Raw genomic sequence first — 20,339 nt, 5'->3', positions numbered from 1 at the left:
TTTCAAATCCCACTCACTTTGCAGAGGGTTTTGTGGTGAGAAGTTGAGTGGTGTATTTTCACCATGCAAAGTTTCAAATCCCACTCACTTTGCAGAGGGTTTTGTGGTGAGAAGTTGAGCGGTGTTTAGTCAGTCGAACTGCTCCACCAAGCGGACTCAGAATCACGTGTTCTCTCTCACCCTCGTATTGCCCCTATGCATTCATTCCCCCGTGTCCTGAAGACCTAGTGTGATTTGATACCAGCATTGTGATCATGTTACCATCTCATTACCCCATGACATCGGTAATCCGCCATGCTGTGATTTAGAGTTGGAGCTTAAGGGAGCACTGCCAGGCGCTCTCATCTTACATGTTGTATGCCCCGGCTTGCCTCGTAGGCCCGGTCTGAATCATGGGGAAATCACGGTGGCTCCACGACTGACAAATCAAACAGACAAATCCGTTCAGGAATAATTATGTGCTGTCAGGATTTTGTTTAAAGCTGTTCCATTTACGTAAAGTTCTTCTGAAGGAAAAACATGAAGCGACGGGCGGGAAGGAAGTACAGGGGAATGCATTTCTAGAGTAGTGTAGTGTTTTTCTTGGAATTTTGATTTTACAGTTGCCAATTTTATCAAATAAATGTTCGTAATTTTGTAAATGTTAAAGGAACACGTTGCCTTGGATCGGTCGAGTTGGTCTTTGAAAAACGTTTGTAACCGTTTTTTATAAAATGCATATGGGTAGAAAGATGTTGTAAAAGTAGAATACAATGATCCACACAAACATGCCTCGAAATTGCGTGGTTTTCCTTTTACCTCGTCGACTAACACGTCGGCCATTTATGGGGGTCAAAATTTTGACTCCCATAAATGGCCGACGGTGATAGTTCGCACAGTAGAAGGAAAACCACGCAATTTAGAGGCAAACTTGTGTGGATCATTGTATTCTACTTTTAAAACATCTTTCCAACCATATGCATTATATAAAAAACGGTTAAAAACGCTTTTGTTTTGACCAACTCGTCCGATCCAAGGCAACGTGTTCCTTTAACTGTGTATGCATCATTGTATGTAACAGTTTCCTGAGTTTCCTCAGTCTAATTTGTTGTTTGTGTATTGGCAGGGCCGAAATTTTGAAGGCATTTGTATTGTTTAATATGTTAATTAGTGTGTACCCATCAGCGGGTTAGCCAGCCATGTAGAAATGAGAGTTTTGCATTTTTGGAGATTGCCGATTAATTCACAAGCACAGTGGGTGCTGACTCGCTTAAAATGTTCATTTGTTAAAACCATTTGAGAAGTATGAATGGCAAGCCAGTGTAGAACTATTTTATAAATGACATCTTGTTTCTACTTTTGTTTTTCCAGCACTCGCTGAGTCAGATGGAGAGAGACCGCTACTTGAAGATGCACTCATCGGATAGCCAAGCCCGCCTCCATGAGGACCAACTCTACCACAAGGCTTACCTCGCCCGCACCTCGGAGAGTGAGAGACTGCAGAGACTGGAGAAGGACCACAACACGGCTATCGACCTGAAAATGAAAACAGACGAGAGTCGGGGCAGAGAAGGCCACGGGTTTAAGGTCTACCAGCCCACACCCAAGCAAGAGGGCCAGGTGCCGTACTACGGGACGGCGCCCGTAAGGTATGAGGACTCCCGTTCAGGAGTACCGATAAGAACTGAGCAGTCCAAGCACATTCCTGCCTTCCATGTCAAGAGTGAATCTCTGGTCGGGTACCAACCGTTCAGGCATGCTATGACTAGCGGTAGTAATGCAGAAAAGACTGGACTGGAAGGGGATAAATCGCCGCTTGATAGCAAGCAAAACATTGCGTATTTAACGAGAACTGCAGACCCGCTGCGGACAGGGAGTATAACCTCTGGGTTGCCCGTCAAAGCAGCAGCTGCATCCAGGAAGGATATCCCCACACCCCCGCCTCTGAGGAGAGACCCGGACCCCATCAAAGGCGGAGAAGCAGGACCCCATATAACGAGTGTTATTCAGGCTAGAGATTATTCAGGGCGTCCACCAATGTACACGGTTGCCGGAGGTTCCAGTCAGCATCCAACCTCCCAGGCAGGCAAACCGGTGTATGCCAAGGAGGGTATGGATCTACGAGTCGGCGATAATGCCCACAATGTGCCGGTCATCACTCATAGCTCAATAGGCAAGCCACCTCCTCTGCACGGTCAGCCAGGTCAAAGTATGACGAATTCGAATCGGAACAGTGGCCTACAGCCCCAGTCCCCGTTGCGCGTACAAACTCCGCAGCAACTCTCTGCTGCTGCTCTACAGCCAATTGAGTTGCAGAAATCCGGCAAGTCCCCGTCGGGTTACCCTCAGTCGACAACAACCCATTCCCCTTACACCGTGCCAACCGGACAGACCTCACTCTTAATGTCTGCCTTAAGACCCAATGATGTCAACCGCCAGGGCGATTACCAGCAGTCACCGGATGGAGCCAGAAATGCGGAGACGCCCGCTGGAAAACGCAAATCCGGTGGATCAGGCGGGAATGCGAACCGCAAGCGTCCCAAAGTCAAAGGCAAACCTGAAGCCGGAGAGGAAGCAAGTGCAGCTTTGAACTCAAACGCAGAGGAGCAAAAACAGAGTGGAGCCTACTTTGGCGATTATTACAAAACTTTTGTCATGGACGCGCGCAACAGTCAGATAACGGGAGGCTCAGCTGCTGAAGCTCAGAGTCGCGAGGCTGCCAGGAACAATGAAAATGTCGAACTCAAAATTGAGAAGGTAGATCAGTACCGCCTGGGTCTGGATCCCAACGCCCCTATGCCATTTCTAGGTGATAGGTTTAATAATGGAGCTATGTCAGACAGTGATAGTACCAGATCATGCTCCCCTAAGGCAACGGGCAGTGAGTCCTCCGACGGTCGGAGCGTCAAAACGGCCTCTCCAAACCGATCAGGAGGCCATGTGAACCTGAAGAAGGCTTGGCTACAGCGTCATTCAGAGGACAGTCATACCTCTACATTCATCCCGTCCAGCGGCACTACCAGTACTCTAACAGAGCGCAAACTGTACGAGCTTGGTGTTAAAACACCCAACAGTGACTCTCTTAAAATGCTCGACTCCCAGACCAAGGAGAGAGTAGCCCAGTCCATACCCAACGGCCATATGCAACAGGCCGGCTTCCTGAACAATCGGACTGGCGACAACAAGCCCCTCAGTGCCGTCACCCTTGCAGACATTCCAAAGAGCAGCGTCCCCGATCACGTCTATGACTTTGACAACTCGTCCACCTGCTCTGACAGCTCCACTACCTCTAAAGGTCGGGCCAAGCGGAGTAGAGAGTCCAAGCATGCCAAGAAGCACCGGGAACGGAAGAAGCACTGCGGAGCCGGCGAGCGCAAGAGTAAACACAACAACGACAGCAGTAAGGACCATAACAAGGGGAGAGGCAATGCTCTGTTGGACAAGGAAGAGGAAAACGACTACGATGGCTTCAAGAACTTTGGCATGATACCGGAGGGAGAGAGGACTAATGAATTAAAGGTAAGAATCCTAGTTCCGCTGATCAGGCTTGGAATTTCATCTTTGAGGGGGCAAGGCCATTTTCATTGTAAAGTCTATGGGAAACTTTTGAAGGAGCACCAAGGCCAAGATCAGGGCAATGTAGGCAGAGGCCTCTTTAAAATTCCAGGCCTGTTTTGTTCCAAGCTCAGCAGTGAGCCATTTGCAAGTTACATTAGAATGAAGTGTGGTACAATTCCATCTTCGAAAACAAGCGATTGTTAATAACAATGATGATCTTACGTAGTGCAAAACATAACTGCAAGAAATCTTGATATGCTTGACAAAACTGAAAATTACACAGAACGAGAGAATGCAAAAGTTGAAATAGGTCGGTTTTGAGGTTGGATTTGAAATTCGTCTTTACTAAGGAGACAATGCCGTTGCCGTTTCAAAAACAAAGCATACAGGCCTGAGAGTACATCCAGTTTATGCTTTGCTTTTTCTCACTTACATTTAGAGTTGACGAATACCCAGACATTGACCTCAATGAAATGCTCTGCACAAGGGATATTTATATTAGACTTTGTCGATCTGGAGGGTAGGATGCAAAAGCTTGCCTCGGAACCATATGGCATGGCAATTTCTGATTCACTCTGAGTAAAATGGCATGGCAATTTCTGATTCACTCTGAGTAATTTAAAATTAGATTGTGACTGAAGAAGGGCATTGTATCAAATCCAACATGGCTCATTATTAAATACAACCCTTTTCTACATTTACCACTCCCCCTGTTTTTCTTGCACCCACCGTCTTTTAGTCACCATTAAAGTCTGTAAAATCTACCCCCAATAAAAATTGATTTCCTCAACGGAGAAAGTGCATGTCACATTGATAATGAATATCTGAAGGGTTACCTAATCAAGCACATATGGTGTCTCTGTTCATGCCACCAAGTGACAAGAAAAAACGAACGAAAAAACATTATTCAATCAAGTTTTGTGTGCCTGATAAAATCAGTGAACTATTGATTCGAAAAAATTCATTAAAAAAGGGCAAAAAAAAGAAGAAATTATTCATCCCACCATGAAAAAATGGGTCGTGTGTCGTAAAGCCCAGATTTAAATTCCAATGAGAAGCAAGACCGCGCACGCTTACACAGGGAGGCTGGTTGTAGGTCAATTTATCCAATATTCCTCTAAGCCGGATGTTTACATACACACACACCACCACTCGGAGTAGCAAGTGGTCTCCGTCCATGCTTGCAAAAAAAAAGTGAACAAAAGCACAAAGGGCTCTTTCCAGCACAATACCTTCATTTCATGCTGGTGGTCACGCCATTGTGAAGCGAAAGTTGTCGTCAGGTCATTCGGTAAATTATTTAATTAGGGAGCTCGGCATGTGACTATAACCCCCCCCCCCCCCTCCCACCCTCTCCTCTCTCTATTCTAAGGGGTTATAATGAACCATCAGACTTATCTGTCAACGTTGAGGCCAATGCGGACCCTGTGAGGTTCTTTTTCCCCCCTCAGGTGATGGCATGATGTGTCCCAGCTATTGGGCAAAGCACTGGAGACTACTACTCTCCATCTACAAATACTGGGTCAAGAATTTAATCAAGTCTCTGTTTGACCTACTTCTTGTTGAGCAGGTTTTCAGGTTGCTGATTTTTTTATTAGGAGAGGGGTGGGGGGGGGGGGTGGTGGTTGCGCTCGTGATTATATATTCCTGGTTATTTGTCAACCTTCATCCTTTATGTTGATGTTGTAGTAATGTGATTGATGTGTAGTGAATGCGGGATTGAAATTGGAGTAAATCAACTTTGGTTTGGGATGATGTGGTGTAACAGATGGTGATCTCTGTTTTCTTTTTACCTGCGCTGCTATTAAACTGATGTTTTCACCCCCAAAACCTAGAGACTTTTTATGTCGGCTTGGGATTCAGGCAATCATGACAACTGTCCTGGAATACTGTAAATTGTTTCTATTTTCAACATTTCTAGGTCAAGTTTCAAGTGAGTTTATTTCTGAACCTCACCTGTTTACATAGCATGGCAGTGAAAAATAACGCAGTGTTTCGACCAAAATTATTATTTTTTTTTTTTTCCTTCTCCATTTCATTTATTAGTGATTAATTTGCCATTTTTATAACACACCTATTTAACTGTTGAAATTAATCTATTGCTCCTTGAATGCATTTGAGTAATAGAGAGTTCCAACACCCAAATCAAAATAATTTTGTTTAAAGGTTGTTGTAAATATTCAAGATTCCCTGAAACACTGCACTTTAAAAAAAAAAAAAGTTTAAAATTTATTTTTTTATATTTTACTGTTACAATCCATGCAGTGAAAAAACAAGTATCTGATACTAATATTATTAATATTGATGATACATTTTTCAATGAAACAATGCGCCTCTAAAGAATGCGACAAAGTGGGAAATTTATGGGCTAGAAGAGAACAGATTAGTTTTTTAATACGGACTGGAATCTAAAGATTCTGCTCTGTAAACCTTTGTTAAGTAGTGAAATATTTCAAAGTGAAACGCTTGATCTTGAAATGACTTTAACTGACAGTTATAGGAGCTTTTCCTCATGATTTATGGCTGAATACTCTTGCCCTTTTCCATTACCTTAGATTAACCATTGTTCTTAATGCATTAATATCTGCGCTTTGTCTTCCACTTCCAGCTACCAGCAATAATGGACCGTTTTATTCAAGCCCCGAAGAAGCGCATCGTAACGAGAGCACGCAAGGAGAAGGACAAATTTGACGGTGGGTAAAACAACAAAAGAACATATCCACAAAACCAATACAATCAAGTTTTAGCATAGGTATAAAGGCACTGTACATGTTCGGTAATTACTCAAAATATGTATTGGCATAAAAACTTACTTGGTAATGAGCAATGGAGGGCTGTTGATGCTATAAAATATTGTGAGAAACTGCACCCTCTGAAGTAACATAGTTTTTGAGAAAGAGGTATTTTGTCACTAAAATGTTGTTAAAAGATTTCAGCTAAAGCATATTAAGCATCTGATATCACACAAAGTTATGCAACAAGGGTGTGTTTTTTTCTTTCATTAGTCTCTTGTAACTTCAATGACCATTTGTGCCAAAATTTTCACAGGTTTATTAGTTTATGCATATGTTGGGATACACCAAGTGAGAACACTGTATCTTTGACAATTACCAAACGTGTCCAGTGTCTTGAAAGACACAGTACACCTTTGGTAATTGTCACTTCTCGCTTGGTGTATTTCAACATATGCATAAAATAACAAACATGTGAAAATTTCAGCTCAATTGGTCGTCGAAGCTGTGAGATAATAATGAAAGAAAAAACACCCTTGTCACACGAAATTGTGTGCATTTAGATGGTTGATTTCGAGACCTCAAATTCTAAATCTGAGGTCTCGAAATCAAATTTGTGGATGATTACTTCTTTCTCGAAAACTATGTCACTTCAGAGGGAGCTATTCTCACAATGTTTTATACTATCAACCTCTCCCCATTACTCGTCACCAAGTAAGGTTTTATGCTAATAATTATTTTGAGTAATTACCAATAGTGTCCACTGCCTTTAAGGCTAGAGAGATGCGTGGAGCATGCTGAATACCGTACAAGGTCATTCTGATCTATGCAACTCATTAGGGTAGTAATCAGACTGTCTCATGGCCTACCTTTGTCATGTATTGGCTTAATCAACCCTGTAAATCATTACAAACAACAACTGTCTCTCCCTCCGCGGTACGCTTGTATTGAAAATTCGATTTGATAACAAGGCCATTGTATGTATGCGCATGTATTTATTATGGGTACACGCTACAGTGCAGTGAAAGGTTGACTACTGGACAGTAATCATTGAAAATAAAATAAAAACAGAAATGATTCATTTAATAACTTCATCTGGATTGTTGATTGTTGTAAAAAATAAAAACTTTCTTTGTCCAAAAGCTCATCGATTGTTAATACTGGCGTTTTTTTGGTTTTTTTTATGATTCTACTCTTCCAGAAACCATTGATATATTATCCCGAATTTTTGTAATAGTCTAGTTTTTGTTTTTGTTTTCATGTTGGACCTAAATTAATTTAGCTGGCAGCAGTTTTACTTGTCAATATTTAATATGAAATAGGGATACTTTTCAACACAGAGCAAGCCAGCTGGACCAAAAAGGTGTTTTAAAGACACTGGACACTATTGGTAATTGTCACTTGCTGTATCACAACATATGCATAAAATAACAAACCTGTGAAAATTTGAACTCAATTGGTCGTCGAAGTTGCGAGTTATAATAATGGAAGAAAAAACACCCTTGTCACAAGCAGTTGTGTGCTTTCAGATGCTTGATTTCGAAACCTCAAATTCTAAATCTGAGGTCTCTAAATCAAATTCGTGCAAAAATTACTCTTGAAAACTACGTTACTTCAGAGCGAGCGGTTTCTCACAATTTGTTATACTACCAACAGGTTCCCATTACTCGTTATCAAGAAGGGTTTTAGACTAATAACTATTTTGAGTAACTACCAATAGTGTCCACTGCCTGTAACTGGCATTTGAACCACTGTTAAGGGAGAACACTGCTGTTGTTTTATTTGTGTTTATCTTAAACCTGTACTTACTGGCTGCATAGTTTGTATTAAATTTTGGTTCATGAAAAAGCTTCCATCACCACTGAGCCTCAAAAGTTCCTGAAGACTCTGGTCACAAAGAATGTAATTTTAATAAAATTAAATTCAGTTCAACTCATGCTATGATTCCTCTTGCCAACCAACAGCCCTCAACGTGTCCCGTGCCCTTATCAAACCCTCCATCGCCAAGCTGAAGAAATCTGGTGAGCCGTTCTTGCAGGATGGGGCCTGCTGCGCCGTAACGCCTAGCCTGATGAAGTGCCGGGAGTGTCGCATGAAACCCAGCTCTAAACAGTCCAAGATGAATATTTTCTGCCGGTTCTATGCATTTAGAAGGTAAGATATTTTGCAAATTTAAATATATTCAATTTTAAAGTATTTGGGTACTTTTTGTTGCACAAAACACAAAGTCCACAGATTTACATAAAACTTAAATCATTCGAAGATAAGGATAGAAGAAAGCTTACCTTAAAATATTACTTGCTGAGGTACTGTAGTTTTAGAGAAATGAGTAAAACAATGTCACAAAAATGTTTGTCACAATTTTAGATGTAAAACGTAGTCGGCAGATGGTATATTACCATAACTGGTAATTCTGTTTTACATGCTAAAGTATTTTTCCGCTCAGTGAGACGAAAATTATTTTCGTGACTTGTTTCACTCATTTTTCATAAACTACTTTAGCTTTAGTGAATTGAGGTGACTTCTCTTTATAAATATTTTTTTTCTCGTTTCTTGTCCGTACAGATTGCGATATTCCAAGAACGGTAACCTGACCATAGCTGGTTTCTCGGAGCCGAGCCATTGTCAACCGGAAGATCTGACCCCATGGTTGCCTTACCCCGATGCTGATTGCCAACTAGACATTGAGACGTCCAAGTACATCTTGAAGAAGGTCGGGGATCAGTTCTGTGAGCTGGTGGAGCAAGAGCATCAGGCCCAGTCTTGGAGCTCAACACCAGGTCAGTCTTTTTTTTAGTCAAAGCATCATGGGTTCATCAGGGTTTGCCGCTAACATTTTTAGTGACTGGCCAGCTGCATCAGTTAACTAATCATTTAAAGCCAGTGGACACTATTGGTAATTACTCAAAATAATTATTAGCATTTCATTTCATTTCAATACACGTTTATTTCGTACTCTTGTTGAGAAAACAAAACAATTGTGAGAATTAGACAGTACATAGAAATTTAACAAATCTAAAGTGTATTAAATTATACAGAAAAACAAAATAAACTAAAAGCAAATAATAAATTAATAACTAGGAATTAACTATGCATAACTAAGCATAAAACCTTACTTGTTAACGAGTAATGGGGAGAGGTTGATAGTATAAAACATTGTGAGAAACGCTCCCATTGAAGTAGAGTAGTTTTGGAAAAAGAAGTAATTTTCCACGAAATTGATTTCAAGACCTCAGAATTAGAATTTGAGGTCTTGAAATCAAGCATCTGAAAGCACACGACTTCATGTGACAAGGGTGTTTTTTCCTTTCATTATTTTCTCGCAACTTCAACGACCAATTGAGCTAAAATTTTTAGTTTTTTTTTTTTTATGTATATGTTGTGATGCAGCAAGTGAGAAGACTGGTCTTTGACAATTACCAAAAGTGTCCAGTGTCTTTAAATAGTTTTCCAGCATCTTCATTAGTCCATATTTCAAATGAGGAATGCTCTCTAACACTGAACTATCCAGCCGGACCACTTGGAGTGAATTTTGACTAGTCCTCTGGTGTTTTAACTGCCATTTGGCCAGCGGACCACTGTTGAGAAAGATTGATGTTCAATTGAGGTCCTGTTTGGTATTGACCCCCTGGCTCCAAAGTCACACATAGCTGATGTCTGCTTGCTTGCCATTTTGGAAGTAAAATTACATCTAAGGGTAAAGAGAAACAAGGACTTGGCTGTAACCTTTGCCTGAAATGTTTTGTATTTATTTTATCTACAGACAAGATAGCGTGGAAGAGAGCCGTGACAGGTGTAAGGGAGATGTGCGATACGTGCGACACGACGTTATTCAACATTCATTGGACCTGTCCAAAGTGTGGCTTTGTGGTGTGTTTAGATTGCTACAAGCAGAAGAAGAACCCTGTCACCAAAGGTAAGTTTACCCGCCAAATTTCAGACTTTTTTTTTTCTGAATTCGGACTGGAAAACAAAATTGCTTTTCTCTAGATGTAATAAGTAATGTTTTTTATTTACTTCTCTAGCACTGTGTTTTGGGGCTTTGGGGTTCAAAATGACAGGACATCAAGGGTGCGTTTTGGCAGTCATAACCAAAACTATTTCAGTTGAATTGTCCATTGGATAATCACTGGCCAACTATCAAAACAGGTCAACCTGTTGCATTGTGGCGTCTGTAACCAATTGGTTACAGACGCCACAATGCACACCAAGTTGGCTTAGGCTGTGATATCGAAGTCTTACATAGCGCATGTATCTAACAACAAGGTACTCAAGGCGCTTAGTATCTACATTTATACAGCAAGAGAGGTTATTGAAAGTTATGAATTCTGGGACCCAATTATGTAGTGGTTTTAAAGGTGCTACGGCCCAGCTTAGCCTCCTAAGCAGTGTTATTTGACAGCCCTTTGATTTGTTTGTCTTTCCAGTCAAGGGTAAATCGAGACCAAGCCTGGTGTGGCTGAAATGCATCAAGGATCAACCTCATCAGCTGGACAGCCTCATCCTGACCCAAATCATCCCTGGCTCTGGTAAGATTATTACTCCTTGCTCTCTTCTTACCAATTCCCCATCCTCATATTAGTGGGGGTTTAGCTGCACGTTGAAAGTGAACGTCAACAAATTGTGTTGTTTCTAGGAGACGTCACCATTTAGGGTTTATTTCATGCTCACGTTTGACGTATGCATGTACGTAACTGACGTGCAAAATGGTTACTTCACATATGCTAAAAACTTGAGATTTACAGCCATTGGACACTTTCGGTAAACAGTATTGTTCAAAGGCCCACACTTCGTGTATCACAAACTTATATATAAAACAACAAACCTGTGAAAATTTAGGCTCAACCGGTCATCGGAGCCGGGAGAAAATAACGGGAAAACCCACTCGTGTTTTTGCACATTTCGCTGTGTCATGACATGTGTTTACTATAAATCCAGAATTTGTAAATTTGTGAATTTTTTTTTTTTTTTTTTCTGTTCCGAAAGTATTTTAAGCAGGATTTTTGTGCTTAAACAGCTCTATAAAATTGGGCCCTGAAATGCAGATCTATGCGGTAAGCAGAGCCAAGAAATTTGATCCCAGCTCTAAACTTCAGAAGGTACACTGTTGCTTTGGGTTTTTACGACATTTAGAATCCAGAGAGGCTGCATTCCTTTAAAATCTCCTGTTGAAATTAAGATGTGAATGTATTATTTCAAAGGTATGTTGATTTTTCTTGCAGCTCTTTGGGATGTCGGGATGCTTGTTCATCAGATGCGAAATAAGTGGAACATCGCTGCCTCCTGTCCTTGTAGCAAGAGGTCAAGAGAGGTCAACTCACCCGACAAAGTGCCTGCCATAAATGGTGTCTCACCGGTGAGTTGTCTGGCTGTCTGTTTGTTTATTTATTTGTTTATTTAATCAGGCCTGATACTTCACGGAGGCAACAAAGGCGATTACCTCCTTGCCCCATGGTCATTGCCTGGGTGCTCTTGAAATGTTCCAGTAGAAATTTTCCTCATAGGGTGCCCTTTACCAAGAAGAAAATGCCTTGGTGCCCATTCCCTTTCAAAAACAAAGCATACAAGCCTGTTAGTTTGTTCGTTTGTTTAGATGATCTTTCTGTCAGGAGAACTTGGCAAACTTCCACAAAGGGATATAGACATCAAGCTGGCAACAACCGATCTCCCTCATACAAATATTGGTTTAGCGTCTACGATTTTGAATGGCACAAATCAAGAAATTGTGACGCAGGAACTAGACGTCATTCTTGTCGTTGTGAAATCGGCTGTTAGCTTGGTAGAATTTTAACCCCCAATCTTGTGATTGCAAGTCGTGTAGTCAAACAACTGGACCATTGGACCGCAGTGGCGCGGCTGACTAGAATCCTTGTTGTCTATATTGTGATCTATCGCTTTTTTGTTCTTACTCGCACCTCCTTCATCACCCAGTTCATCACTACTTGCGCGTTCCCGCACCCTTTGCACCGCACATTGTTCGACATTACACGGGAGTAAGAGGAACTGTACCTGAAGGAAGATTAAGCACATTGTTTATTTATGTCTTGATACATTTGGAATGTCATTTATACAGTACATTCATGTACCATGTGACTCTAATGATGTATTGTTGTTTGTTTCAGGTTGTGTTGAATAATAAAACACCAAGTGAATCCAGTAAGAGCGAACCCAGTGATTCCGGTAACTCCACTCCGATTCACAGCAACTCCAGGAGTCCCAAAGCACCTAAGCTAACTACCTTCCCATCTGCCTCTCCGCTGGACGTCTTGGCCAACGTGGCTACATCGGCCCAGTCGGAGAGCACCAAACGCTTCACAAACTCCTCCCCCACGTCGTACGAGCAGTCGCAAACAGACACCAAGGCCTCAATGCCGACCACCGACAAAGTATCGCGGACGGATGCCGAGTCTAACAAGGCAGAAGCCTGCTCCACGTTACGTGAGCTCTTGACGAAGACTGCTGGTAAACTTGGACGTCCGACTGGAGGAATGGATGGATCCGCCTACCTCATGACCGCATTCCTCCCTAGAGGAGACACTATTAACAAGAGGTCTACCAGGACTATGACCAGCACCTTTGAGGATATCATCGCAACCGTGGTGGAGCAGAATATTTCGGCGCCGGCGCTGAACAAACACGATCGCGGCCAGATCAAGATGCCAACCCGACCAGCCAGTCAGCAGACGATCCCAGTGGAGCTCCCTCAGACCATCTACTCCACCAATCCACCCCTAAAGCCAGAGTCTCCTCCCGTTGGTGTTGTCGCGGTGAACGCCACCAGCGCTGCTGGTGAGGCTACCATTCTACCTCAGGGTAGACAGACATTGACGGAGTCTAGCGTGGAATACCCAGATGTGCCTCATTCTTGGCTCTGTGATGGCCGTCTGCTCAGGCTACATGATTCCTCTCATAAAGGCAACCTCAGGATCTTCCAGGAGCAGTGGAGAAGAGGCGTGGTAAGTCCATTCTCTTGTCTTGTACATTTTTTTGCAGGCTTTGAACTTAGCTCTTGAAGTGGCACAGAAATTTTCCTCTGGTAATAACTTCTAAAAAATGTTGTCTTGGCGCGACCGACTATAAACTGGCCTTAATCCGGTCTTGTAACAAATTCTCTGGTCCAGTTAAAGTTTTGAGCCACAAGCCCTGCAGTCTCAACTTTGTCCTACTGTTTTCCAAAGATCAAATCCCACCCCAGTTTAAGACATTCCTAAGTAATTTAAAACTGTTTCTATCCGCACAGCCTGTCCTTGTGAGTGGAGTCCGTAAACTACTGGATGAGCAACTGTGGCATCCAACGTTCTTCAATACCAAGTTTGGAGAGCTCACGAATGACCTGATCGATTGTCACACGGGCAATGTCATCCAGGGAGCACCCATGAAGGATTTCTGGGACGGCTTTGAAGACGTACACAGTGAGTAACATTTAGAAAGTTGTCAGTTGCCTCGGAGTAGATTAGCGATCCATAATTTAAAGGGTCTATGTAACTTTTGTAGGACAAAAAACACAATGTCCACAGATTTACACTAAACTTACACAGTTTGAAGATAATGATAGTAGAAAGCTTCCCTGAAAATATTATTTGCTGAGGTACTGTAGTTTTTGGAAAATGAGTAAAACAATGTCATGAAATAATTTTCGTCTCATGAGGCGAAAACTGTTTTAATCATTATTACAAAGGTATTTTCATGACATTGTTTTACTCATTTCTCAAAAACTACAGCACCTCAGTAGGTAAGATTTGAAGAGAAGCTTTCCACTATCATTATCTTCAAACCTTGTAAGATTTAATGTAAATCTATGGACATTTTGAAAGAGTACCCAAATCCATTAAGGCCTTGAACAAGTGTCAATAATTGCATAGGGTTGGAAACAATTGCAGATAACAAGATTGGTTTTGTTTTTCCCTGTACCAGAGCTCGAATTTATTACTGGACCGCAGGCCAGATGTTTTAGCGTCTGGCCAGTAAATTTATGACCAAATATCTTTCAATTCTATTGGGCTTGTGCCAAAAACAGTTTATGTAAATGTGAAATCGTGTAGATTGTGTTCTTCTTATCTTTTTCTCTAGTCTGTTGACAAATTCTCTGGTCCAGTAACAGTTTCGAGCTACCAGCCCTGCATGTCTTGTTTGCTCTACTTTGTCCTACTGTTTTCAAAAGATCAACTTTGCCAGTTTAAGACATTCATAAGTTTTTAAAAGCAATGATTGAATGTTTGTGGTTGCAGATCGTCTGGAGACCAAGCACGGCAAACCGTTCATCCTGAAGCTGAAAGATTGGCCGCCGGCCGAAGACTTCGCAGAGTTGTTGCCAGACCACTTCCAGGATCTGATGAGGAATCTACCACTGCCTGAATACACCAGACGAGACGGACGTCTTAATATCTCATCTAGGCTGCCAGATTTCTTCGTCAAACCGGACTTGGGACCCAAGATGTATAATGCATACGGTGAGTTCATTAAGCTACGTTAATGTGTATGTGCGATAAAGTAGTCTTACGATGTCAGGGCCCAGTTTCATGATGCTGTTAAGCAGGAAATTCTGCTTAGAAAATAGCTTGGCTAAGCAAGAAATGATCAAGGTACCAGTCACAGCTATTAAACTGTATGGTGTTCTGGCTGGTAACCTATTTTTTTTTGTGCTAAGAAATCGTTTTTTTTATTGTTGTTTTTTTACAGGCTGTATGAAATTGGGCCCAGGTGTATTTGAAACGAACTAAGTATCTTCCTGTAGTTACTCCCAAAGTTCACACAAACCCATTAGCTCCAGCGCCTTCTTTTTGCAGGACGACTATTTCGTCTATATTTTGTGTTTTTTTCCCCAGAGTGTTTTTAACCATAAAATTGGTTAGTCATTATTTAACCAGTGTCGTTTTGTTTACATTCTCAAAGTTCACATTCTCAAGTTGAATAACTCTTTGTTTCTCCAAGAAACCCTACCAGAGTCTTTCAATTTAGCCTTTGTCAAAGACTCTGCTAGGGTCAAAGCCATTAACTAGATTTGCTAAGCAGTCTCCGCTGTTCCTATTTTATGATATTTTATTGCTGCTGTTTTATACCTGGAAGCTGAGTGCATATGGGTAGAGTTTATAAGTTTTGATCGTTTTTATTTTGTGCAGGTCTCGCTACACGTCCAAAGGAAGGCACTACTAACCTGCACTTGGACATCTCCGACGCGGTCAACGTCATGGTGTACGTCGGCGACAACAAGAACATTCAGAACGGCAAGGTGGCCAGCGAGATCTCTCAAGACATCCTGGATGCCATTGATGAGGTGTGTAACGACGAGCAGACCAAGCAACGCGTCCGAGAGAACAACGAACGGCCCGGCGCCATCTGGCATCTGTTCCGCGCCGACGACGCCGATAAGATCAGGGAGCTGTTGACCAAAGTGGCGAAGGAGCAGGGACAGGACGTCCCCGATGACCACGATCCGATCCACGACCAGAGCTGGTATCTGGATGAGGACCTGTTGGATCGTCTGTTCAGAGAGTTTGGCGTACAGGGCTGGCCAATACTACAGTGCATGGGAGATGCAGTCTTCATCCCAGCTGGGGCTCCCCATCAGGTAAAAGTCAAATGCTGACATTATCATGATAGCCTTGAATTTATAAAGCGCCTTTTCCAAAGGATGCAAAGCGCTATGATGATTGTCCCTTGTCCAGAAACTTTTTGTTTACCCCACGGTTTAACCCCGATGCATTTTCACACTGTGTCCCTATTCCATGGTTTCCACTTGCATGTTCAAGAAACCCCTGGGTTTTACAGCTTACTCCTACCTCGTTTAGAAGATCTTACCATCAAGGGAACTCGGCAAACTCCAACAAGGGGATATAAACGCCTACTGGCAACAACCAATCTCTCTCAATTTAACGTCTACAATAATGAAGTGCACAAATCAAGAAATGGTGATTCAGCAGCTAGACCACAATACTTATTCTAGACATTGTGAAATTCGACCCACAACCTTGTAATTATAAGTCCTGCAGTCATAACCAGTGGACCATGGCTTACTGACTGACTGCATACTGACTGCTTACTGTAACATAAAAACATGGTGCAATTCAATTCAATATAGGCATCAGAATGAAGCCCCGTTCATACTTCCAACAAATGCGATACAAATTTTGTTTCGCATTCGCTAGAAGTATGAACCGGGTTTTACTCCAAGTCTCATCTTATATAAGACACTTTTAAAACAAAAAGCATTCTAACCCCAAATTATTTTGTCCTCTTTATCAGGTGAGGAACCTTCACTCCTGCATCAAAGTAGCAGAGGACTTTGTGTCCCCGGAGCACATCTCCAACTGCTTCCAGCTCACCCATGAGTTCCGTCGACTTAGTAACGCCCACTCCAACCACGAGGACAAACTACAAATAAAAAATATCATCTTCCACGCCGTTAAGGACGCTGTTGGGGTCTTGATGAACCAGGAGAAGCAGCAACCGAGTAATGGGTCACCACGGTGACAAGAGAGGAATGGTAGTAACCACCATTGCTTAGAGTTGTAGGATTGTTCTAGCAGACCTGCCGAGAGGGGACGCTTACTATGTGAGGTTAAACCACGCATCTGAAAGGAGTGTCTTCGGCTACTGGTATAACCATCATTGCCTAGAGAGGGGGCCTTTCGGAAGTGAGTAAAATCCACGCATCTGAAATGAGTGTCTTCGGCTACTGGTATAGCCATCATTGCTTAGAGTTGTAGGATTGTTCCAGCAGACCTGCCGAGAGGGGACGCTTAGAATGTGAGGTTAACCACGCATCCAAGATGAGTGTCTTCGGCTACTGGCATGGCTGTAGGCAGCATCGACAACATCGTCGATAAGACCTATTCAGCCATTAATGCGGATACAGCTTGACATGAAAAATACAGTTGAGAATTTGTACGTCCAGACTAATTGACAAAAACCAGCAGAAATTGCATTCCTATTGAGGGTGGTTTAGGGGTACCAGACTTGTAGAACAGTGGACTTTGATTTTGATAATGGAGATAATGAATTGAGGGTTTAGAGATGATTATAGAAGAAGAAATACTATAAGAGTTGGTTTGTATGATTGTGATGTCATTGGTGCTGCACAGGGTAGATGGTGGATTCTACATCCTGGTTGATCAGTAGGAGAGAATTGTCTTTATTGAAGGTAGTCTCTCACCCTGTGCAAAGAAGGTGCACATTATGATGCAGCAGTAGAAAGGTACACGATGTGAAATGAGAGTAATTTAATTTTTGTACATGACAAAATTTTGATACCAAGAAATTTTCCTTTTCAGAAATGGAAAGTTGTGTTGCGACAAAACTCATACTGAAATGACTCTGCGTCAAAATAAGTCTGTAGATGGAATGGCTTCACTCTTGGGGGGGGGGGGGGAATTGGGGATTTAAGTTGAATATTGTTTGGCAGTCGAAAAGAATTGAGTGCAAGAAAAGGGAGTAATTAGTGGCCACATGAATCCAGTTTCATTTTTGTTTGGACAGTATTTGATGTCTTGATCTTAAGATATTGTGGATCTTTCAGTGCTACCGTTAAGTTGCCTTTATATTGTTGTTTTTCATTAGTTTTTTACTTTTTGTTTTTTTATAAATCTTTTGATGAGTACACAAAATAATGTTGTGGCCAAAGGGTTTAGCTAGCTGAATTCATGTTAAGAAATCTTTGTAGTGAATTTTGTATAAACAGAGTTTGAGTGTGTTTGTGTTTTTCGATTTTTGTGTTGCCCTCTTCCTCTCCGGGCCTATTTATATCAGCAATGTTTCATTCTTTTCAAGAGTAACTTTCTGATGTTATGAAAAATTGATGTGAGGGCATTTTTCAAACCTTTGTTTTGGCCGGCATTTTGGTCTTGCTGGTAGAGCATCAATTAGGGTCTAGTTCTAATATGATTTGTTTTTTTTACCCCACACACCGATGTGTTTTAAGCACTGTATACTCGGTACTTTCCCGAATTCTGTGAAAAACATTCACAGGCAAGTCACTCGGATGGGAATGGAACCAAAGACCTTTGTATTGCTAGAGTAGATATCTTACCACTAGACCATCAGTGTATAAGGGTAAAAATTATCATCTATTAAGGCAGGTTAGTGTAGAGGTGTAATCTCGCCTTCCACCTCTGGGACCCAAGTTCGAGTCCCACTGGGGTTCGGATTGGGTTTTCAGTCCTTACTTGACTGCGTGGGTGTTCCCTGGAATAATTCTCTGGGGTTTTCCTCCCACATCTAGAACTGAAATTACTTCATCATCATCTCTTCTCGTTTGGATGTTATTCCAGATCCAGACTCCTTGTATTTTTTTGTGGTAAGCTACAGAACTACATGTACTGTTCCTTCATTTAAAAGAACAAAACATAAATGTTCAATATATCTTAACGCCAATAATCAATGGCTTTGATGTTCAATGTAATTGTGTGATGAGGCTACAGCAATTAACACTCAATCTGACATTCCATTTTCTTGTGTTAAGTGTTAAACGATCGTCTACAATCAATTTAACCAATATCATTTGTTGTTGTTTTGTTTTACGTTTCCAATTGATTTTGTGTGCCATAATTTATAGGCATTCTGTTTGTGCACTATTTCCGGTGGCAAGTTTTCACCGTCGTCTAAGATTGGACTTTTCTGATTCGAGCAAGATGTTCATACCATATGAAGTGTAAAAGATGTTTCTGCGGAGGAATGTTTTTTTTTAATGATATCATAGACTTTTCAATTGCACTAGTTTTGATTTGACAGGGAACCTTGTGAGTTTTGTTCTCTGTTGTGTTATTTTGTTGTTGTCGCGAGGAGCACCCTGTTAAAAACACAATGCAAGTTTTATGTAATTGTAATGGGATTCAAAGGCCATATGTCAATATTATTTATCCTGATAATTTTTTGTTTATTCCGTTGAAACGTTCTTTCAAGCAGTTTGTTTTTCATGGTAGTTTGAGGGAAAAGTGATTGATGTACAAATTTATAGGGGAATTCCAAGTCATTAGATAATGTCAAAGAGATTCAGTACAGTAGTTTGAATGAAGCAAGGTCTGGTTTTGTAATTACGACGATAGAACATCATGAATTTAAAAAATTTAATACGAAGAAAGAAATCAAAAGACATTTAAGTCAAGTGACCTTCGGAGGAATGTCTATATGTACAAATACTGTATATAATTAAAAAACAAAAACGTGTGTAGTGTGTACGTATGTAAATTGTTTTTAATACTTTTTTAGTGAGGGATTACAATTTGTACATAACTAAATATTGCCGTTGTGCATTTTGAGAAAGAAGACAAAAAAATGACAATGGTAGACTAGTTTGACATCAGATTATTGTTTGATAACCGGTGGTTTCTTTCTGTTTTCAATGTGTGAATGAGATTGGTGTAAACGAAGGGAGTGAGTTTGCCTTTTAATAGTGTTTCTGTACATGTAGGGACTTACTCCTAATTTAGGGTTTAATTCCTGAGACTAGAAATGTGCATCTTTTCACCTTGAATCTTGTGAGGAGTGCAGGGCATTCTGGGTGATGTGATCAGTGTTAAAACTCCATAAATACACATGTAGCTGTGCTGTATATATGTCATATAGTGTTATTTTTATATGAAAGACAAATTAAGAAGTCATGCTTATAATATAGGGTGTGTGGATGGAGGGCACCAACGTTAAGTGTTGGACCCTCCATCCTAAAACAAAAAACAACAGCTATGTACAGTTTAAGACATGTGAATACATGCACCCTATTTTATCAGAGATAAAAAATTTAAAATATCTGTATGCATGGCTTGGCTTGCTAGAGCTTATTACTATAAAATTGTTAACTGAAGGAGAAGAAAACCATGAATCTAAAATGAGAAAATAACGCCTCTCTTCGTCTTTTTCTGTTTTACTGTTCTGTCAAAATTTAGCCCTATAAAGCACAAGACTTACAGCCTTGTGTATTTATCAAATTCTGCCCTAAAATGCACAAGCCTACAGCCTTGTGTATTTATCAAATTTTGCCCTAAAATGCATAAGACTATAGCCTTGTGTATTATCAAATTTTGCCCTTAAATTTATCAAATTTTGCCCTTAAAATGCATAAGACTATAGCCTTGTGTA

The 20,339-nt window shown here is 41.2% G+C and overlaps 1 protein-coding gene across 3 annotated transcripts in view; it reads left to right on the top strand.

The window, feature by feature from the left end:
* Positions 1-19,354, top strand: part of LOC139940460 (probable JmjC domain-containing histone demethylation protein 2C) — a 176,616-nt gene extending 157,262 nt beyond the window's left edge. For all 3 annotated transcript variants that reach the window (XM_071936722.1, XM_071936723.1, XM_071936724.1), the window contains 12 exons: positions 1,351-3,498; positions 6,146-6,230; positions 8,234-8,423; positions 8,835-9,049; positions 10,033-10,185; positions 10,697-10,798; positions 11,492-11,625; positions 12,392-13,225; positions 13,510-13,681; positions 14,498-14,719; positions 15,389-15,837; positions 16,512-19,354. In XM_071936722.1, the coding sequence (XP_071792823.1) occupies positions 1,351-3,498; positions 6,146-6,230; positions 8,234-8,423; positions 8,835-9,049; positions 10,033-10,185; positions 10,697-10,798; positions 11,492-11,625; positions 12,392-13,225; positions 13,510-13,681; positions 14,498-14,719; positions 15,389-15,837; positions 16,512-16,739 (4,932 nt within the window). In that variant the 3' untranslated portion in view covers positions 16,740-19,354. The remainder of the gene's footprint in view (positions 1-1,350; positions 3,499-6,145; positions 6,231-8,233; positions 8,424-8,834; positions 9,050-10,032; positions 10,186-10,696; positions 10,799-11,491; positions 11,626-12,391; positions 13,226-13,509; positions 13,682-14,497; positions 14,720-15,388; positions 15,838-16,511) is intronic.
* Positions 19,355-20,339: the final 985 nt, after the last annotated feature.

The sequence above is a fragment of the Asterias amurensis genome, chromosome 8 (assembly GCF_032118995.1).
Source record: "Asterias amurensis chromosome 8, ASM3211899v1".
NCBI lineage: Eukaryota > Metazoa > Echinodermata > Asteroidea > Forcipulatida > Asteriidae > Asterias > Asterias amurensis.
This window is presented reverse-complemented; position numbering and strand designations above follow the sequence as displayed.